This window comes from Anas platyrhynchos, chromosome 12, assembly GCF_047663525.1.
Source record: "Anas platyrhynchos isolate ZD024472 breed Pekin duck chromosome 12, IASCAAS_PekinDuck_T2T, whole genome shotgun sequence".
Taxonomy (NCBI): Eukaryota; Metazoa; Chordata; class Aves; order Anseriformes; family Anatidae; genus Anas; species Anas platyrhynchos.
In genome coordinates this window covers 19472298-19495413 of record NC_092598.1, presented here as the reverse complement: position 1 = coordinate 19495413, position 23116 = coordinate 19472298, and the positions used below count along the sequence as shown (strand labels likewise).

At 40.3% G+C, this 23116-nt stretch overlaps 1 protein-coding gene and 1 long non-coding RNA gene across 2 annotated transcripts in view; one reads left to right on the top strand and one right to left on the bottom strand.

The window, feature by feature from the left end:
* LOC101804338 (uncharacterized) overlaps nt 1–23116 on the bottom strand; it is a 350024-nt gene that overhangs the window by 40428 nt on the left and 286480 nt on the right. The window contains exon 5 of the long non-coding RNA XR_011812257.1: nt 15916–16058. This is a non-coding gene — a long non-coding RNA (uncharacterized lncRNA). The remainder of the gene's footprint in view (nt 1–15915; nt 16059–23116) is intronic.
* UQCRFS1 (ubiquinol-cytochrome c reductase, Rieske iron-sulfur polypeptide 1) lies at nt 10539–14130 on the top strand. The gene is made up of 2 exons (XM_027466929.3): nt 10539–10809; nt 13326–14130. Exons 1-2 carry the CDS (start codon nt 10602–10604, stop codon nt 13934–13936), a joined length of 819 nt encoding a protein of 272 aa, XP_027322730.1. The 5' UTR covers nt 10539–10601; the 3' UTR covers nt 13937–14130.

The window sequence follows — 23116 nt, the reverse complement described above, 5'->3', positions numbered from 1 at the left end:
AACAGGTAGTATTATATCCATTTGGAAACATGCCACAACTTATTCCATCTGCTTTTTGACAGACCCTTGCAACTGCAGCAACTCTGCTCGTTACCCTACATAAAGCTCATGAAAAATGGGTCATGATCTTTTACTAACATTTCTCTTAGACCATATTATCCATTTTACATAGCAAGGCAGCGCATGGGCCTTCTTTTAAGAAAGCCAACAACTTTTTACAGGGTAAGGCCATAATATAAAATTAATGATATGCCTCAGCAAAGGATACTTTATCAATTTAATGCATTGTCTTTTGTCTCTTCAGACTTCAGTACACAAGTTAAAATTTTAATTTCTTCTCTCTCAGAAAGCATGCCTTCACAACAATACCATGACAGAATTTGTCACTGTACAATCAGTATTTAATTCTAGTAATTCACTTCTCAGTAAGGCACCCGTAGTGTTACCGCTGAAAGTAACGCAGGGTCCAATAACACAGGACAAAATTTCATGCACACATTTACACTGAAAACACCACCCTTTTTCACCTCCCTTCACAGATAACACCACACCAGTACCATTAAATTTATTTAGATCCCTGCCTGGTGAAAAGCAAAAACCTTTTCACAATTTTCTACTTCCACTGAATGAGCTTTCAGTCAGAATCTACATTTTTATTTGCATTAACATCCTGTGTCAAATTTGAGAGCATATTTGTTTGAGTAACTGAAGTCAATGTATTTATTCTCAACTGCACTGTTCATTTCAGATTAGCTGTTTATTTAACTGATCAAGTATGTCCACAGAAACCTATGACAACCAAGATGACCATCTGAACCTCTGTGATTACTCAGAGACCGCTCTGTAACAGATAGACAAAAAACCTGCAAGGTCTCAAGGCGATATGTGAGTGGAATGTACCTCCCACGTCACCGAATCTGCAAATATTTTTCTCACTTCTCCAAACTCAAGTTTCAAAATGGTTCATTGTCTTGTCTCCTTACCACACTAATTTCCAGCCTAAATACATTGAAGTGTACTTTGAATGCATTTGCCCATATGGTCTTCTGTTCAAACAGCTTTTCCTCCTCTCCGTAGGTTCATGCTCAGCGGAACAGATTTACCACAATCGTATTTGTTCCCGTGCTTTGTTTTTCTAGGTCAAACAAGCATTTTGGAGCACATGCATGCAGCATGCCCATGCCAGGCACCAAAACAGCTGCCTTCCAACCCAGGCGAAGTGAAAGGATGCAGGCAAAGTTCAAGGTCAGCCACAGCAGGAGGGCAGGTGGGGAACACCCCAGCCGACCTGCTCCTCCCATAGTGCTGCACTGCCCTGCCTCACCCCTTGCTCTCCTAACAGTTCTCTTCCTCATTAGTCAAAGCTTGATTTAACCCTTCTCAAACATATCTAATGGTAAGCAGGAAGTGTAATCCACTAGGGTGTGACTTTGTAAAATAAAATGATTTTCCTATATCTACTGAAAAACTTCATGCGCTCCAGCATCCCACAGCATTGCTGTTTAACAGATCCCATGCAGTTATAATTTGATCACCCATCAATCTTGTACAATCTCATACTTTGTTCTACTAAATTTCACCCTAACTTTTAAAGTTTTCGAATCCTTTCCATATTATATTCTTATTTTTCCCCTGAGTAGAGAATGTTTCCTAGGTTTGTCTCAGCAGTTTTCATTTGTATATATCTACTTATTGCACCAAAGGCTCACTAAAAATATAAAACATGACCAATAAGAACACTGGAAGGGACTTCACTGGGGACCATTAGGAACAGCCCCAGCAGCACAATTATTCTCCTAACTATGCACAAACAGACAGGAAGCCTCTTAATTATCATTTCTAAACTGAAGGACAGAGAAAAAAGGTATTGCATTTAGAAAACAATAAGTAGTTAATAAAAAAAAAATGTATAATAGGCAGTTTTCCACGAGCTACTACTAATGAAGCAAGTGGTTAGTAATAGTAACGAAAACATTTAGATGATTACAGCTACAGCGTGCAATTAGCTCAATTCAGGTACACATTAGACACGTATTGTTCCCTATTCCCTGAGGCACACAGAGATCAATACCAGAGTTTAGGCCTATGGCCAGCTTTTTTCTCAGCATGGTATTTTTAAACTAGATGCTCCTCACAGTAACACAGATCTCGAGCTGAAAGCAAGATACACACACTCCAAACTAGTCATAATTTATTTTAGAAGTAAGTCCCACAATTAACTCAAGTACACAGATGAGGAAAGGCTACAGGCAAAGTCTTTTCATGCCTATTATAAGGGGGAAGAAAAGGAAAAAGTTATGAGCTGTGGACATTTTCATTGCATTAGCTCATAATGGTATGATTTTTGGTTGCCAACCACTCTATTAAAAATAAAATAAAATAAATAAAATAAATAAAATAAAATAAATAAAATAAAATAAATAATAAATAAATAAATAAAATAAAATAATGAGGCAGATAATGGCAAAGAGGATTTTTTTTTGTTGTTTGTTTGTTTGTTTCTATTTATGCCTCATGTTCTGTAGAAGCCAAGATCCAGCAACCTTGCATCAGGGAGAGGCTTACAAGCACCTAATATTGATCAAGATCTGTAATAAACACCACAAAATTGAGAAAAGCTTCCTTCATCACCTTTTTTATTTTGACCTTCTCATTCTGCTTCTTCACCCAAAATAGGTTTCACAGTGGCACAGATATATACAGGTGGTAGCAGGAGAGATTCTGTAGCCCTGCATCAAGCAGCACATTTACCCTGGTGCTACTGTTCCCTTTCTCTACTTCTGCTTTTCTTAGCCCTGCAGAGATCTCTATTCTGAGTAATCAATAATTTGAGGCTCTCTAAAATGTTATAAATGTTCTATTTTTATAACATTTGTTCATAATTGTGCAATGTGAGAGCTATGCTGCCAATGACAGAAGACTGAGTTCCAGCATTTACAGCTAAAGCTTGAAGTAACACCAAGGGTTTTTTTTGGCCAACAGTGGAATTGGCACATTGTAAAAGGCAAACAATATATGGAGTAGTGGAGCCAGCTGTGAGTCAAATCCACATCCCTCAAGAGGTGAAAGTGTGAGGGATTTTTCATGCAATGTGAAGGGAGAAAGGAAAAGAAAGGGAGAAAATAGTTTCCCTTGAACCAGTGCAGGTATTAGCTGTCCTGGATGGTGCTCCAGGCAACACCCTCAGCCTCTGGCTGGTGCCTGGCTGAGCAGCTTTTGATGTTGCCCCAGGCAGTTAACATCTAGCCGTTGGCTTCTGCTTGGTTGGACATTTTTGTTGCCATCTCTGATTTGTGTGATCAGATCTTACCCATTTCAGTTATATGTGACTTTTTTTGTCCATTGGGAAACTATGTAAATCTTTGACATAATGCTAGGCTTGGTCTTTTTATTATTTAATTCACTGTAATGGTTTTTATTCTCTTTTCTCTCTACAATAGATTTGGAAAATCCTATTCCTCTTGCCCATTCCACTTTCCTCATCAGCTTTTTTGTTTGTTCGCTAGTTTTCTTTCTTTTGTTTGTTTGTTGTTGGTTTTTTTTTTGGTTGGAGGGGGCAGGAAAAATTCTTTCTTCCTATTTCTCTCATTTTACAATCAACAAGTTGAGAGACTCTGCCAGAGCTGGATATTCCATGCCTCAAGGCAACGTATCTTGGCATTAGCAAACAGGGATGTAAGAGATTTAGAATAAGACGGGTCCTAAAGCTGCATACTCCTGCCTATTACTCCTGCATTAACTGAAAGAGGGCTAAAAAGCTGCTGCCAGACTTCTTCTTTGCTCTTGGTACTTCAAATTATTGCTTGCTTGGTTGGAAATAAATAAATAAATAAATAAAAATTTAGATTTAGACTGTAGCAGTGAAGCGCTAGCACTTCAACTAATTGGGGAGTGGCAGAGGAATGTTTGACCAACTGACTGTTAGAAGATTTTTCTCTCTTTTTTACTATCCATTTTTGATCCTCACTTTTTGTATACTTTTCTTTTGGTTGCATCTTGGTACTTTTCTGTGTGATAGGCCAACCTCAAAGTACAAAAATATATAATTATCAAAAGATCTCTATAATTTTATTATTAAACAAACTGTATTGGGTACACAGTTGTACACAAATTTGTATTCAAATTTATTTAAGCAGCTTCCCTAGTACCCCAACACAAAATTACATCACTGTGAGGAACATTAATTCTGCAGGGGAACTAACTGCAAACATTGGGAGCCACTCTATCAGCAGGGTGTTTGTATCTAAATAGTGAATGAATTGGAAGGCTTCATCTAATGCTGACAGGCTGCAGACCTCAACACAAACCACTACATTAAGGCACATCCCCTGTTTTGGAAAGTTCACACAAGAAAATTACAATGCAGCTATACAAAGACTGTTAAATAAAAAAATAATAATAATTTTTAAAAAAAGTATGAAGTACTCTTGCAAGAAATAGCTTTTAAAGGAAAGGCTACGTAGTGGAAAGAAAGCATCATGACTTCCAGAAACTATTCTCCTTGCTCAGCATACTTTGAGATCGTACATCCATGTTCAACAATGGCACCATGCAGACACCAGAGCAAGGCAACATTTGCACTGTATTTCACAAGACTATCTAAAAGCTTCTAAGTAATCAGCTTTCTCTCACTCTTTAGTAAACAATGAGCATGTAAGTTTGAATTGTAGAGAGTTACAAAGTTGTAAGTGACTTTTTAAGTCCAGGTCCCCTGCTTCAGCAGGAGCACCACGAGCAGGCTGTCCAGCGCTGCGTCCAGTTGGGTTTTGAGCATCTCCACACCCAGAGACTTCACAACCTCTCTGGGCAACCTGTTCCTGGATGCTGGACTGGGCAGCATCATCTGCACTCTCCATCTTACAGATGTGAGACCATGAAACATAACTGGAGAGGATAAAATAAATCACCTGGGCCACAAGGCACTTGTTCTCAGTCATACTCTGCAGCACAGTATGAAAAAACTCATCTTTCAGCGTGATGAAGCAGGGCGTACCTTCTGCTTTGTTAGCAATGCACAACAAGAGGGTTTTTTTTGTTTGTTTGTTTTGTTTTCTTTCTTTCTTTCTTTCTGAAAAATCTCATTCAGGGAGAAATGAAATGATCATCAATGCAAAACCAAAAAGCAAATGCAAATCCTGCAGTCTCCAGTTCAGTAGTGCTGACTTTTCAGAGCATAAAAATAATGCAAGATAGCAAAGAACTCAAAGAACCATAACCGTCTGGTAAGATCAGATTGCCCAGGGTGACCAATCCTTTAGCAAAAACCCAAGCAAGTTCTGCAGTTAATATCTAAAAAACACGTAAGTGTAAGAATAAAATAGTACATAAAGAAAGGCACTGAAGCACCACTGCATATGCCCAAAGTCCTTACAACAATTCGCTGCAGGTATTTCATAATACTGCAGCTTTGATGTATGATAGCATTTGTATTAGCTCAAAAAGAATTTTTAACTTTAAAATGACAGGAGCATTAAGCAGCATACATTTTCATAAGGCTAACACATTTGTGAAGGCGAAAAGCAGTCACAGAGGTCTGTTTAGATGGCTTACACAAAACCGTATTGACATTTAACTTTCAGATTTGTCTGGCAAACACTTGCTCACTATTGCTACTTAGGAACATAAGCCTGACAGCGCTTCTCAAAGAAGCACCTACGTACTGGAATATACTTATTTTGAAGCATTTGAAAATTAAATTTACTCTTTTTTTGCACTCTGATAACAGAGGAAGGTGCCTTTTCTGCTGAAATATTTTCACATTTTAATCATATTATGACCACATTATATTTTTAAATCCACCTTACGTTTTAAAAACGTTTATGATCATGTTTTCCAAATAAATGACAGCTACCTCATTTTGTCAAAAGTCTCTAGAAGTAGCAAGCACATTTTGCCAAGTCTCTGGGAGTAGCTCTCAGACAGAAAAACATTGTGAAGCTACCTCTGCCCCATCCCAAACAACTGAGCTGTATTGGTGAATTCAGATCATTTCTCACTGTCAAAGCTTAGAATCCTTTAAAAAAAAACAAACAAACATCTACAAGCACTAGCTCAGATGCTCAGTCTCACGGTGAAACATCAATTATCTTCAGCATACTAAAATCTGATGGCCTTGGAAGAACTTCCTCTTGCCCTGTTATTACTTTTTGATTCCGATCAGGTATTTACTATGATCGTGGTAATTCTGTAATCCATTTGAGAACAGAAAATAAGATCATGTTTCTTTAGGTCTTTTTCTGTAAAACGAAATATATATATATATTAAATTTATGCTGTTAAATTGGCAAAAACATGGGTCCTTTCTAATTTTCTCTTTCCTGTTTGAATATGATTTACTTCCACCTCCACATTGATTCATAGTCCCAGTAGTTTCTACAAATTATCTTTCTTCTAGAATAACACCACAGTACCCTACAATTACAACTTCACTACTAACTATGGTTACCAGCAATACAGTGCACTTAGTTGGGTAAATCATTATCTATCCAGGCTTAGATGTGAAAAACTTGCTGGGAAAGAAATAAATTATAGATCAATACCACTGGAACGGGAAAGCTCCATCCTACTTAATTAGAACAACCATATTTCAATGCATTTCAGACACCAGTTAAAAAGACTCAGTGAATTACTTATATGAAAAAGTCAAACCCTTAAATAAATCTTAATAGGGCCAGTCCCTAAACTACCATTCCACTGAGACATCTTTTAAAATGCACAATCATAAACTAATTTAGCAATAGCATCATTAGCAACAGCTGAATTTCACAATAGCTCCCGACATAGCCAGTAGGAAACACTAAAGCTTCACAGCCTTGTATGCATGGACTGGGTTGACTAGGTGAAAAATCATGCTTAGAGTTCTACATAATAGTTTAGCTCACATTTCTTCCTCACAAACCTCTTTGCCAAGTTTATTTTGCATTTTGGGAAAATTTTAGAAGCTTGAAGAAGTGACAAGGCTTGACTAGAGCAAGGATTTAACTACCAGTGCATCCACCTAGTATTCCAAGATGAACTTTACTCTTGGAAGCTGTTACAAGTACAAAATTGATGTTATAAATAAATGAATAATAAGAATAAACAGGTATTAATTTATTCACCATAGTTTTTATTGGAAGAATGCATCTTTCCTTTAGCCCAGAATTTGTCTGTGTGATACGTTCATTCTCCTCTTACCCTTGCAGTTAACCCAAACGACCTTTGGGTGAGAATATTGTCCAAAACCTTTAAGTGGTTACTACAGAGAATGGGAACCTTGCCTAGAGGAAGGACTTTGTCACGTAGCTGGGTTGGTGCTTCAGTGGAGTCCAAGACACTTGTTCTTTCCAGTGCTGCTGCCTTAGCAGAGGCCTGTCTGCATGTCACGGCTGTAGCTCTGTGGTGGTAGCCAACTAACAGCTTCCCTGCTGCAAAAGGAGGAAAGACTACTATGGCATTCTTCCTCCTCACCTCTGAAAATTGCTGCTCTTCCTCAGAGTGTGCAGCCTGTATGTACCAAGATTCATTTTATGAACTAAACTACCACCTCCAGAATTGCCCTTGGGAGTGGCTTCAGTTTTAATTTGCCTGGAGGATGCCATTTGCCTGTTACATGGAGGAAGGAGCTGACAGCAGCACTGTTTTGCTACAGATCATTTTGCAATGCAGTCAAAAGGATAATATCACACTTATTATCTAATTAAAGAAACTAAACATACAAATGGATTGACACTTCTGTTTTGCATGTTGTTGCCATACCTCGTAAGAGGATGTTCTTTTAAAAGCAATCTTATTTCCACAAGAGAAGTTCCATGCAGTAAAACCATCAACCATTTGGGGACTACCCTTGCAGGACAAGCCAAATCTGAAGCTATTATACTAGATTTAGAATATTCTTAATAGAAGAAATGTTTAAATTTATCAGAATACTTTCTGTAACATTAATAGAGTACTATGAAATACTTTGACTCGGCCTACAACCACACAGGGACAAGCAGCATGCATGTCCAGAAAAAAAAATCCTAAGAACAGAGCCTTTGATTTAGCTTTTTGTTACTCAAAAATACATTTGGAGCTTTTGGAAAACAACTCACTCTATCTTCGAGAGAGCAACGTTGTACACTCTTCTGATAAATAATCTAAACCACTTCAAAGATTCCCCAAGTGTACTGAAATTTCTTCCCTTAATAGAGAAGCATTTAAAATATGTGGGAGTGTTGGGGGAGAGTGTTTTTTTCTTAAGCTAACTGCACCAATCAATAGGTGCAACAATAAACAAGCTTCCCACACCATCCGTATAGCTGAACGAAACCGATCCGAGTGAAGATGAAAATTGGACTTGTGTTTGCATCTCAGCCCATGTTACAGGGATAATTTGTGAACTGAGAATGGAAGAAATATATTTTTGGCAATAATCAGAGCTGCTGTGTTCCTTCACCCTCCTAATCACTGATGATAAGAATGAGTTTCTGGGGAACCATATGACTTCCAGAGCAGCCTGAGCTCCAGGCAGAACGTGCTGGTAAGCAATGGCACACACTGAAGCTGTGGCAGCTGCCCCATGCCCCCAGAAACAGCTTTATAAACGTTAATGAGTGCATGGTAAAACCTGCTTCACATTTTTCAAACATGATGTAAAATTTACCACTCACAAATCCCCTATGACATCTGAAAATTTTTAAGATCTTCACAAATTGCAACTGATATAGAACTATATATACATATATATTATAATAATAAACAGATAAGCTAAGAAAAAGGAAATAAAAGGGGCAAAAATCATACCCTGTGCCACAAATAGGAGAAATAATACGGGGCATGTCGTCACAGAATCACAGGATTGTCTAGGTTGGAAGAGACCTCAAGATCATCGAGTCCAACCTCTGACCTAACACTAACCAGTCCTCCACTAAACCATATCCCTAAGTACAACATCCAAACGTCTTTTAAAGACCTCCAGGGATGGTGACTCCATCACTTCCCTGGGCAGACCATTCCAATGCCTCACAACCCTTTCGGTAAAGAAGTTCTTCCTAACATCCAGCCTAAAACTCCCCTGGCGCAACTTTAGCCCATTCCCCCTCATCCTGTCACCAGGCACATCGGAGAACAGACCAACCCCCACCTCACTACAGCCTCCTTTAAGGTACCTGTAGAGAGCAATAAGGTCATCCCTGAGCCTCCTTTTCTCCAGGCTGAACAAGCCCAGCTCCCTCAGCTGCTCCTCGTAGGACTTGTTCTCCAGGTCCCTCACCAGCTTCGTCGCCCTTCTCTGGACCCACTCAAGCACCTCCATGTCCTTCTTGTAGCGAGGGGCCCAAAACTGAACACAGTACTCGAGGTGCGGCCTCACCAGAGCCGAGTACAGGGGGACGATCACCTCCCTAGCCCTACTGGTCACACTGTTTCTGATACAAGCCAGGATGCTGTTGGCCTTCTTGGCCACCTGAGCACACTGCTGGCTCATATTCAGCCGACGATCAACCAATACTCCCAGGTTTTTCTCCACCTGGCAGCTTTCCAACCATTCATCTCCCAGCCTGGAGCACTGCTTGGGGTTGTTGTGCCTAATTTTGTCCCTGCACTGCCTCACAACATCCTTATAGTCCTCCCAAGTTGCCTGCCCTCTTTTCCAGACATTATAAACCCTCTTTTTTTCTCCTAAGCTCAAGCCATAATTCTCTGTTGAGCCAGGCCGGTCTTCTTATACACCGGCTCATCTTTGGGCACATGGGGACAGACCACTCCTGAGCCATTAAGATTTCCCTCTTGAAGAGCGCCCAGCCTTCCTGGACTCCTCTGCCCTTCAGAACCGCCTCCCAAGGGACTCTACCAACCAGTGTCCCGAGCAGCTCAAAGTCAGCCCTCCAGAAGTCCAGTACAGCAGTTTTACTGGTCCCTTTCCTGGCTTCTCCAAGAATGGAGAACTCTACCATTTTATGGTCACTCTGCCCAAGACAGCTCCCGACAATCACATCCTCCACCAGTCCTTCTGTTTGTGAAGAGAAGGTCTAGCAGGGCACCTCCCCTGGTAGGCTCACTAACCAGCTGCATCAGGAAGCTGTCTTCTGCGCTCTCCAGAAACCTCCTAGACTGCTTCCTCTGGGCTGTGTTGTGCTTCCAGGATATGTCAGGGAGGTTGAAGTCCCCCACAAGAACAAGCGTGGATGATTGCACAACTTCTGTCAGCTGCCTGTAGAACTCCAAGAACTACCGAGGGAGGAGAACTACCGAGGGAAACCCCTCCCAGGTGCTTTGGGATCTCGTTGCTTTGTTTGGATCCCTCTGTACCTACAGGAGGGGCACCTGACTGCCCAGATGTCCCCGCAGTATTTCCTGAACCATCCTTTGAAAGATTCTAAAATGTCATGGTTTCGATTTGCTTACAAATATCACCTGAGGCATTCTAAGGCAGGATTTCAATCCCGCAGGTCTGACGGGCGCCCCCGCACCCCCCGCCCCCCGGGGCCCGGCAGCCGCAGCCCCTCCCGGCCGCGAGCCGCCTGCGGGGCGGGCCGCGAGGCGCGGTGACGGCGGCTCGGGGCCGGCCCCGCTGTGACGTCAGCGCGGGGCGCCGGCCGGGAAGGTCGCGGCGGTGACCGGGCAGCGCCGCAGCCGCCGCCATGTTGTCCGTGGCCGCCCGCTCCGGGCCCTTCGCGCCCTACCTGTCGGCCGCCGCTCACGCCGTGCCCGGCCCGCTCAAGGCGCTGGCGCCGCCGGCGCTGCGGGCCGAGAAGGTGCCGCTGGACCTGCGGCGGCCGCTGCTCTGCCGGGAGTCGCTGAGCGGCCGCGCGGCCCGGGGGGGGCTCGTCGCCAGCGCCAGCCTCAACGGTGCGGGCCGGGCCGGGCCGGGGGTGGCGGCGGGGAGCCGGGCGCGGGGCCTGCCGAGGGGCCGCCGGGACGGGCGCGGGGCCGGGCCGGGGGCGGCCGCCAGCGGCAGCGGGGCCCGTGGGGCGGGGGGAAGCGAGGCCAGCGGGGGCCCAGCGGCCTCGGCAGGGGCGGCGCGCACCGCTCGGGCTGGTGGAGCCCCGAGGGGCGCGGGGCTTGGCCCCGGGGCCGGTCTGTGGTAAGGCGGAGGCGCTCGAGGGGCTGCGGGCTGGCGGGGGCTAGGGGGGCTGTTTGGCATCTGGAAGGGGCAGGGAAATCCCGATCGAGGTGCTGCAGTCAGTGCTTGCCGAATCCAGCTTGTGGCCGGAGGACAGTGGTTCTCTGTGAAACGCCAGCAGAGCCCAGCCCGTTGTTACTGTGGTTGTAGTCTCACAGGTGCGGCTTTTCAGCACTTGGAAACTGCGTCTGCTCACATGCATATGTGCAGTGAAGGCGGTTTGCCAAAAGCAGGGTGACACGTATTCACCAGCAGACGTGATACCCACGTCCCACCCTCAAGATGTATTTGACAGCATCGAGTTAATGCAAGACTTCAAGATTGTGGCTAATGCCGTGTTCCTCATGGATTCAGGGATGGGATGTGCCCACGGACATGCAAGCTGCAGCCTTTTGGAATGCAGCCTGCTTCTGCTGCTGATGGCAAGCCAGCTGGTCTGAAGCACTCACGCTAAGGGAGATGAGATGTATTAGGCCAAAAAGCTCTTTAGAGGAACAAAGGAACAAATTTACATAGATTTAGTATGAGATACAAGAAGCATTTTTGAAAGGTTACTTTACTCCCCAAATGAAGGATCTTTTGTACCAATTGCATGTACATTTTAAAATGGTATCCCCTACTCATTTCATAAAATACAGAAAACGGATAGAAGTAGAGGGCCACTCCTATTTGTTTGATGTGCTGCATAAGCAGCCCTGTATTATTCTTAAGAGATAAAAAGAGTTGCTGATCAGTGTTATTTCAAACCACACTTACAGGTTCAGTGCCTTCCACTTTTTTTTTGCAAGAACACAGGAAAGGACAAAAAGGTTGATGCTACTGCTGTCTTTTTTGATGCATACGTGGAAATCTGTAATGCCGATCTAGGGTCCCAGTGTGGTATTAAAAAAGGGAGCATTCAAATTGCTGCAGTGTTTTATATTTCAGGAAACCAGTTTCTACTGAAGTGAAATTGAGCTTCCTTATCTGCTGATGTTGGGCATATAGCAACAGTTTGTACCATGCTGTAAACTAGGATATTTCTGCAAGTCTTAGAGACTGCTGTGCCTGTAGTGATTAGAACCATAGACTTCACCTGACACTCAGCTGTAAAGGATATGTTCAGGTGGAAATTCTAGAGATCTATAATTAACATAGTTGATATATTGTCTTATTCTTAGCTTCAGTTAACATTGTCACACTTTACAATGAATATATTAAAAAAAAGTGGTAAGTTAGTATGGCTTGCTCTCAGAGAATTTTCAGTTTACTTTCTCTGCAATTTATATCCTAGAGCAAATACCTTCTCTTTGCTGAGTTAATTGTACATAAATGTAAATACTTTCCCCATTATATTGGATATAGATCTGAGAGCTATTTTGAGTACTCTGAGCGAACGCTTTCTATTAACCTATGTTAACCTTGTGCCAACTGCTAGAAAAAACTAAGACTAAATAGTTCTTGTCAAGTAACAGAGGTTGTATTTTAGCAAATAATGCCCTTAGTGTGTTCTTTTCCCTAGCATACTAGATTTTTATTGAGGGAGGCAGCTTTCCTGCGCTGGAGAAGGTAATGGAAGGCCACATCTTGACAGTTTAGCACACTGGTTTAAAATGGGAATCTCGCAAATTTGGGAACTAGATATTGACTAAATTTATTCCTAATCACTTCTGTGTACCCAATCTGAAAAACTAGATACTGGAGTTTGAAAGATTTAAAAATCACTTACTGGGACAGTTAGCTTTGACAGCAGTTTAAACTTCTCTAAAGGGGGTGTCTGATTTGGCATTTTTAATCTTAAAAATGACACTGAAGATTATTAAGAGCATGGAAATTAAGTCAAAATAAATCAAATTTCTTCATACCATGTTTTTAAGGGAAATGTTTGAGCAGAAAGTATGTCTGTCTTTTCTCAGATAGTTACTGTATTCTGTAACATTTTTTCCTTGAAATTTGAAAAAAGCAACAACAAAAACTTTAAACCCATAACTGCTTGCAGGTCCTACTATGTCCTTAACAGGTTTCATAACATTTTCACTGAATGGAAAATGGAATAATTCACAAATCACTTGTTATCTACCAAAAATACCATCTAGTAACCATTTGCTTACAACTTAGAATTGAAATGTATAATTACAGGAATGCTACCAAGACTTTGAAATAACTTACCCATCATTTGAAAAACTTAATTAAAATATAATATATTTTATGTTAGTTACTTTTTAACTGAAAGTGTTGTCGTTTCATATTGTTTTTCTTGCAGCACCTGCCACCGTGCGTTGTGTCCATAATGATGTCACAGTACCTGACTTCTCTGCCTACCGTCGTCAAGATGTGCTAGATGCCACGGCATCTTCTCAAAGCAGCAGTGAAGCTAGAAAAGGGTTTTCCTACCTGCTGACTGCAACAACATGTGTAACTGCTGCGTATGCTGCTAAGAATGCTGTCACCCAGTTTATTTCCAGCCTCAGTGCTTCTGCTGATGTGCTAGCATTGTCAAAGATTGAAATCAAGCTGTCTGACATTCCGGAAGGCAAGAACATGGCTTTCAAGTGGAGGGGGAAGCCCCTCTTTGTGCGCCACAGAACCCAAGCAGAGATTAATCAGGAAGCTGAAGTTGATCTGTCTCAACTGAGGGATCCACAGCATGATTTAGACAGAGTAAAGAAGCCAGAATGGGTCATATTAATAGGTGTCTGTACTCATCTGGGTTGTGTACCAATTGCTAACTCTGGAGATTTTGGTGGTTATTACTGCCCTTGCCATGGGTCCCATTATGATGCTTCTGGCAGAATCAGGAAAGGTCCTGCTCCACTTAACCTTGAGGTTCCAACTTACCAGTTTATTAGTGATGACGTAGTTGTTGTTGGCTGAATAATCAAGTGCTTGCTCGTTTTCTTGTTCTGATGAATGTACACTCAAAAGGGTTAACTGATCCTCTGGGATACTGTCAAACCAGATGATCCTGAATAAACATTAGCTGTCTTGACTCAACCTGAAGTATGTTCGAATACTTCCCTATGTTCAATTGTAATAAAAACTTTGAGTGAGCACTCGTTCTATGATAATGTGTGTTTGTGTTCTTAGTGTGTCTTGTCAAAGAGATACCACAGCATACCCCAAATATGTTTATGCAGCCCTCCTGAAGGGATGCTGATTCAATATTGATAATGAACTACACAGCCACAGCTTTTCTGTACCACATATATTCATTACTTGTAGTTAGTTTATACTGCAGTATAGTAAGAAACACCTTTTAAAAAATCCTACAATGAACTTCTAACACTGGAGTCAGTTTCAGTATAGAATCATATTAAATGCGATCCTTTTACTTCCTATGTAGTTTTGTTTGTTTTTGAGGGAAGTGAAGGGAAAAATACATAAATACAAACATGGAAAAGTTATTTTAAATTCTTCAGAGGCTGGGTATTGTTGTTTAGCTACTAGGGTAGCAATGTTAATTTTATGATGATGCAGACAAAAAGTAAATGTGTCATAGTAGAATTTCAATATATATTTTTTTTAATTTCCAGATGAGGCTGAATGTTATACACACCTAAACATTAGATCATATACTTAGAACACTGGAAAATCTTTGATGCTTCCACTAGCAAACTGAGAAAGGGGAACTCAACAGTGAACACTAAATTGTAAGAACCACTCAGTCTGGACTAATCTTTAAGGTTAAATGTAGCAAAAGGTTTATACATAATCAGACTTTTAAGATCCACATGATTTGTGTGAAAATAAATATTTCACATCGCTCATAGGCTAAGGTCAATAAAAGCTAAAACTTTGAAGTCTCTTTTACCTTAATGCTGACCCCTGGGCTATGGAGAAACAAATACAGCCTGAAACCAGTAGATTTAACTAGCATTGGTCGTGCCAGTGGTACAAAACAAAGATAGCAATTAAGTGCCTAGGCAACATATAGGGAGAAACAAGGTTTGCTGTTTCCAGAAGGAAAAAAACATCTATCTGCTACTTCCTGTATGCTTTGTGTTGTTCACTGCTGTTCTGTGATCACTTTGTGTCTTGTGGTGCATTAAGTGGGCTGGGATAGTTTGTCTCACATCTCATATATTTCGCATATGCCTCATGTAAAGCTGTGTTGACAGCTGGATTAAAGCTGAAACTAAATAGAATTAAGCAGAGTATTGATGACTATAGCTCACCTGTTCTAAGACAATTCAGGTAGGAAAATGATCACAGATAACTACTACTGGAATTTTTAGGTATGCATTCTACAATTTCATAACTTTAAGCTTTACACCTTATCACTATGTCTACAAAAGCATTCTCAAGACTTTCTTGTATAATAAATCACACTACACAAGAAATGCAAGAGATGTTCCCAAGCTTGTATGCAAATAATTGGTCATATATGTGCCCTGTGTTATATAGTGGATCTTTCTTTACTCAAATTTTGTATTTCAAGAAAAGCTAACTAACTTCTGAAATAGTTAAAAATATAAATTTAATATAAATTAAAGCATTGCTCTTCAACTCTCAAGTGGTTACTACTATCCTAAAAATGTCTTCTTTTAATCCCACAGTTAGATTACTTAGGCCTCATCATGGTTTATATAGACACTGAGTAACTGTGCTAAGAGTAAATTAGCTCCCTGTAAATTGGGGAGTGACCAGGGCAGTTTCTGAATTCACAAGTGAAATCTAGCATGTCATGGTTGGGCTTAAATGTCCATCCATAAAATTACAGGATAAGCTGCTATTTAAATTACGTCATACTAACTTGGTGGCAATCTTACCAGTCTACAACTAACGTAGTGCCATGATATGGCATGTCTGTGAGCAGAACAGCTTTTACTCTACACATGAGAAGCCAGCAGTACCTCTGCTTCACCAGACTGATGACAGAAGTTGAAGTATTGCTTCATAGACAATGCAGATGTGATAGCCTCCGTCCTCTCTTCAGTTAAAGGCTTTGTTCTCCTTGTAGTTGCAAAAAGGTCATTTGTAACAAGCCAAGCGTGCACTGGAAAAGAATTTGGATTTATTAGAATTTGAGAAATAGTTTTTTTAAATCTCCATAATCTCATATTTTTGTGCTACAATTATGGGTACAAAATTTAAAAAAATATATAGTAATAATTCAAATTGAACAGGACAGACTCCTGGGCAGCTGTCCTTTGTCCTTAAGCAAGAAGGGTGTAGATCACCTCTACAGGTCCTTTCCAGCCTCTGATTCTGTGATTTGTGAGAGTCGTGCCCAGCTACTGCATTGGCCTTTCTGGGACAAGAAGCCCCAGAAGGCCCAAAGTCCCAATCAGAGAAGCATGACTCCAGCAGTGATAACCCTCCATGCAGTGATGTGCTGATGGCCAGGACTGGGTTCCAAATCACCTTGAGGGCAGAGATGCCCTTGGAAGGAGCTCTCACTACCACTACTAATTACAGTCATTACCACCATACATAATGAGTTGTTTTGCCCTTTTCATAGGGTAAATTTTCTAATTCATACCACAAATAAGAAATGCCAGCTTCCTGAAGAGGCTGCTTTTTTGGTGAATTGGCTATTGGTTTGCATGGCCATCAGACCAAAGAGCTATTGAGAACTGCAGAATTTCATAGCAGATTCAGGGCATTTTATGTTTAAGGGTATTTAATAATTAAAACAGAGTACTCAAAAACATGATAGAAAATTATTTAATAAATGTCTGTTTATGCAAGGGGGGAGGCTTTGTGCATACAAAAATTCTCCTCTCATGCCTACACTTAAACAGGTTATAGGAATAGCAAGATGCAGCTAAGTAAGATCAGATTTATCTCTTAGGTTAGAGGCATTGGGGGTTTTTGTTAGGCTGGTGTTTAGGGCAGGAGGAGGAAGAGGATAATACAAGCAGTTTATTTTGTAACCCTAGCTATTTTGTATAATTCATGTAGAGTGGGCCACTGATGACAGCACCCTTTAGGCAGCATTATTATTTGAAATAAAACAGAGCTTTCCTTCTGAATCGCAACAAGTGTGATAGAGCATTTCAGATGTCAGTCTGAAATGTCACCTGTAGAACACTTAACCCCTGCCTTCAGAAGAACCTCTCAGTTGTGACAGTCTACAGCTGGTTTTTTTCCCTCTCTTTTCAGTTCCTACTGAATGGTAATTTTGTCTTAAATACTAAAATACCATGAGTTTCAGTAGCTTTTCTAGCAGTTTGTCCGGAATTATATATATCCCAAAGATTTGAAGTACACTGGGGTCTTTTGCAAGTTAGAATTAAATACCTGTAACAAGGTTTGGCTGATAGATTTCCCACTGGAGTACCTGATATCCATAATGGCATTGCAACTTTTGACCTAGCAATTACTCTTTCCCCACAACAGCATCAATTTTGACTGCCTGATAAGAAGACAGCATATGTACGGCAATATTATTTTTTTTATACAGCTCCTAAGATGCTTTCTTTTCTTTTCTTTTTTTTTTTTTTTTTTTTTTTTTTTTTTTTTTTATTGGCCTTTAATATTTCCATAGCAGAAACAACTATTTATGGTTGTTTCCATTTTTTTTTAATACTTCTGCTTATGATTGCAATACAAATTAAAGATATTACTCTCCTAGCCACTATACTTGACACTGGTTAAGAAGATGAGTAACTGCTTCAAAACTTCTGCATTGCTTCCACCTAAATAAAACATTGCTCTTGGCTCTCAAGGTGTATCTACATTGTATATCTGGTAGACAAACTCTGAGAAAAGAAAAATAACTACATACACATGTATATGTACCTGCAAATGAGTAAATGTCAGGCTCTTAAAATGTAATGATTTCATCATTATTAGGGTATCTTCTATACCAGCTTTTGAAAGGCTGGACACGCATCCGATAATTTTAGGCCATAATTACAGTGTCACTCAGCTTGTCCTGCTCACTTCTCTTAACCTACTGGAAGAGTTGTTCTTGATCATTTAATTTAATTGAATGTGACAAAGATCTTCTTACCTTGTGCCAATCATTTTTCAGAAACATTTGTTTTTGAAGACAGTTTCCTATTTTGACAGATAATCTGTCCTTACTTCTAATTCACACCCATCAATGTGGGCCATTCTGACACACAGTCTATAAATCACCAACTATTTTCAGCCTGAATTTCTTGTCATCTCTAAGCTGCTCCACTGAGGTCACTAAAGGTTGTCATTGCTAGTGCTATTTATCTTCCAATTTTTTCATCCTCTACCTTTTCAGTTCATCTGATTTCCCTGATAAACATATTTCCACTTATACCAGCAGGTCACCTGCTCTGCAGTAGATAACACATCCCTCAGCTGCTCACACAGAGAGCAGTGCCACTCCGTGCGCGCTGCACTGTGAGCACACTTAAAAACTCTGGGCCCTTCACTTCCACTGCACCTGTAAGCCCCAAAACAAAACAAAACCAAACAAAACCAAACCAGGACTGATGGGTAGATTATGTAGCGAGGTGGGGGTTGGTCTGTTCTCCCACGTGCCTGGTGACAGGACAAGGGGGAATGGGCTTAAGTTGCGCCAGGGGAGTTTTAGGCTGGATCTTAGGAAGAACTTCTTTACCGAAAGGGTTGTTAGGCATTGGAACAGGCTGCCCAGGGAAGTTGTGGAGTCACCATCCCTGGAAGTCTTTAAAAGACATTGAGATGTAGAGCTTAGGGATATGGTTTAGTGGGGACTGTTAGTGTTAGGTCAGAGGTTGGACTTGATGATCTTGAGGTTTCTTCCAACCTAGAAATTCTGTGATTCTGTGATTCTGTGATTAACAGAAGTCTGGAAGATTAGTGGTAATGTCCTGGAGTCATGGTTGATTTTGATCAGGGGAAGCAAACAAGGTGGACTTAGCTTTAATAAGGTGCTGTGATCTTTTAGGAGCAAGTCAAGGAAACAAAGTTCAAATGAACGCATGGGAACTGACTGAAAAGTAGTCCTTAAAGAGTAGTTAGCGATCACCGCCAGGCACAAATAGCTTTTGAAGGATGAAAGAAACAAGTGGGAGTTACAGATTTGGGTCATATCAATATTGAGCGCTTTCAATAGCAAGTTGGGTAGTAGAATAGCAACATACTTAGATTTGAAGATGAAATTGAACAAGCAAAGGACACCAACATCTTAAAAGACATGACTAAAATGCAAGACAATTTCAATTACAGTTGCTCACAAACTGAGAATGAAACAATATCATCATAGGGCTGTGGAAAAAAAAAAAAAAGCAAATGTCTAGCTTGGATGCAAAAATAGGGCTTACATGTTCTGTATTAGCATTCATGAAGGTCCAAATGGAACCAGACATTTCTAGGAAACAGTGTTGGATATTGGAGAGACTCCAGAAGAGGAGGACAAGAATAAGTAGAGGTCTAGAAAAGGTGAGCGAGAGAGAGGGTTGAAGGAAGGAAATCAGATTGTTCAGCCTAATCAACATTGAGAAGATAAACGGTAACAGCCTCGGCTGATACAAGTGAAAACTATCAAGCACTATTCACATTTACCATGGACAGATAAAATAAAGGCTTTAAGTTGTAGCAAGGGCAGTAGAAGTAGGACATGAGAAAAAATAAAAAGTGTGAAGCTATCCTACAAAAAGTATGAAGAGTGCAATACTGAAAGTGTAACTCTTTCAACCACATTGTAGCTGTTTGCACACAAACTGGATTAATTCAGCCAAAGATCCTATGGAAAGAAAGCATGTTGTTTGCCCATTCAGTATGTCCTATTCTGTAACTTAAAATATTTTAAATGTTCTTCTATATAAGTTGGGGCAGACTTTATGTGCAAAGCCCACCAGTCTATAAATAAATATTGTTTTAAATAATCCTTTTTTTTAAAAACAAAACAAAACAAAAAAAAAAAAACACAAGGAAAACAGAAATGTCTTCAAAGATATCCAGGTCATCATGAAACAGATCGTTGCAATTGAAGCATACAGCACACAGGTACAATGGTGGCCTAAATCCATCTCATTTTATGTACTAAACTGAATGGCGCTGTGGGGCTTCAACCTTAAGTGGCAAAATAAATGTGCCATGAAACACTAATGAACCACAATTTCCTGAATGCCAAAGTCCCACTGTGTACAGTATAGCCAGAATCACAGCCTCTGTTCCTTTGGTGGTGAAGATTTAGCAACCTGCAAAGAAAAAATCTCTTGAATCTGTGAATGCACTTCTTCCCATCATGCTCATGGTATTTAAGTTATTTTCCCTTCCATTTACTTTCCACAAAGCTCAGAGGTGGTAGAAACTGCCCCATACTGTGGTTTTCTGCTGTCTTTCATTTATCAGTAGTCTATCAGTATGTTTCTCCCAGGTGAGATATACTCTATTAGCATTTTTGCCAGCTTCTTGTACGCTGCTTTTTTACTGTCTTTACCTAAGTGAGCATTAGAAGTCTTGTTTTCTAGCTGTTTTTTAGGTGCTTGAGCAATGCAAAACTGTATTGTATATTTCCCCCTATAATTAATCAGTATCAGTTTGATCTTCATGAGAGAAAAAAGATCCGAACAGTGCACATGTTTGTCTCTGTTACAGCCTTTAGACTTAGCTGCAAAACTATTTTCTGTGCAGCTTTTGGAAACATCTACATTTATCTGTTGATATTTCTATTCTGCAATAAATTACAATGAAATAATACTGAAGTCCTTAACTACAATTATCTTTAGCAGCTCAATTAACTCATATTTATAAAAATACTTTCATCTAAGGATCTCAAAGACTGCCATTACTATTATCTTCTAAGCTGCATCCCAGTTGCACTGTAGTGTGTATTCCTGAATGACATACTGCTTTGAAGTCTTCAAGCGATACAAGAAAGTCATGGCTTAGGGATGTTTTTGACAACTAATTGCACTTTTTGATAAAACTCTTCCAACTCTGTGAGAACCTAAGTTGCAGTGCTTTCATTATTCTTGGTTCATATTTTATTTAGGCCAAGATTAGGTTGTCACTTGCTCGTCTCCAGTTTCTGACTTTCTGTTAATGTCTTTCAATGTGACCACTGAAACCTGTATTTATATGCAACATAATTTATTTCTGATTCATTTATGTAATCATCTCTGATATAACTAACTCATTCTGTCTAATGGTTACACTTATATACACGGGGCATAAAGACACTGTCTGATAAGGACCAGCAATGCTTGAAATACAATTAATTGTAGAACAGCATGGTAAGTTGAAAAACTGATTAAAGTGATGTAATCCACCCCCAGCCAGTTCAATTTACAAATTATAGTGGTTCATGCTCTCTGCAGATTCTTCACAGACTCCTACTCCTCTCCCATTGGGACAATACATTAGGTCAATGATCAACCTGAATTTAAATTCTCTGAAATTGATGTATCATGCAGTACAAATCAGAAGAGAACAGTAAAGCAAGAACAGTAATAAACAGAAATCTTAAGGAACACGTTGAAGTAGGCTACATCTTCTGCTGGTGTAGTATTTAACCCCACCTCATTTCCAGTTTGTAAATAGCAATCGGATGAGTGCCCCCACACAGAAAGGGCACAGGCAGGTGAGCAAGATGCTCAGGAAACATTTTACAGCTCTGCAGTGGCCTAGGAACCCAAGCAACACTGCTCAATGCACTGCTCTTTGAAAGACATATTTAAATAGGCAGAGAAGAATTTTCTGGTTTCAGGATGAGGCTTGCCATAGCAAAGACAGCTCAGCTACCAGACAAAGCTTTGCATCATTTAGATCATCTCCCAGATTAACAACAAATAAAAGAGCAAAGAATGAATGAAAAGCACGCAGAGAAATCATCAAACAACAAATGCAAAAAGAAAGAAAGAAAATACTTATTACACAAGATGACATTGCACCAGAATGTATGGAAGGCATTTAAACACAGGTGGCTTAAAAGTGGAACAGAACAGAAAATCTGCAGAGGAAGGTCCATTTGTGGCTTTGAACACAACACCTGAGGCTTAGTCCCTGGTTCAGGAGAAACCTACTGCAGATGACTGCTGGGAACCGGGACTGTAAATTCCGAGGAAGGACAACACTAGTCTTACTGTTTCTTTGCCCTTCCCCAAAGTATTTGCTACTGCGTGATGATGTAGAAGGGGTGGGCCTGCTGTGACCTCATGCACTATTTCTTATGCTCCACAGAGAGGTTATTCAGCCAAGGGCTCAGTGGCAGTGGTAATTATCTTTCTCAGTTGCCATAATCTGCCCTTCATTTTATATCTCTGATGAAGCAACAGATTTCTAAGAGTTATTTAGGGCTCCTTGAATAAAGTAGCCTATGTATAGTGGGTAACAGTTAACTGGTAAAGTTATTGTTATTATTATTACTGTAGAGAAGATTTCAGTGTAAAAATGTTTATAGAGCCAAGGTTTATACAGTCTGATTTCACATTGCACCACCTACACTAGAATACTCCACTGAATAGAAGAACACAATAACTCTAAGATACGCTGAATCCTGAGGTTTGAATAGCAACTGTAATGGCTCCCTCAGAGCCAAGCCAATTCCAGAGCAAATATATAGCTCGCATTTCATCTCCCAGATGAGACAGGGAAAGGCCAGTAAGAACATTCCTCATAAGCAAAAAGGTTTAAAACTTGAATAGAGACTTTTAAAACTTGCATATATTTTAGATTATTGGTACTTGGCTGCTCTGTAATGAAAGCTATGGTCAATAAATATCTCTGGCAAGAGAAGGATGATCTTTGATATACCCAACAGCTGGGAAGAATATCTCAACATGGGATGTTATCTGGGATATCATCAATTCTTCATTTTCACTCTTCATCATCCACTTTTTGAATAGCATTCTGATCTTTTCTGCCCCAAGTGCCACTGATAATAGTAACAGAAGTATCACAAATTTCCTTGTTTTTTTTTTTTTGTTTTTTTTTTTTTTCCAAATTTTAACTGCAGCAATGAGATCAGCTTGTATCCATTATGATTTACTTTAGCATCTTTAGCATCTTTTTAAACAGAGGCTGTGACAACTATAGACAACATATAGACTTTAATCAAAATAATGAGAATATAATGCATACATCTGCTTAATACCATTTGTTGCTAGCATTACGAACTGATGCACCACTTCCTTACAGAATTAG

What these genes read in the sequence shown, in the direction of transcription:
- UQCRFS1 (XM_027466929.3), top strand. Translation starts at nt 10,602, where the DNA reads ATGTTGTCCGTGGCCGCCCGCTCCGGGCCCTTCGCGCCCTACCTGTCG. An exon ending in CGCCAGCGCCAGCCTCAACG is followed by an intron (nt 10,810 to 13,325) that starts GTGCGGGCCGGG and finishes TTTTTCTTGCAG; the next exon opens with CACCTGCCACCGTGCGTTGT.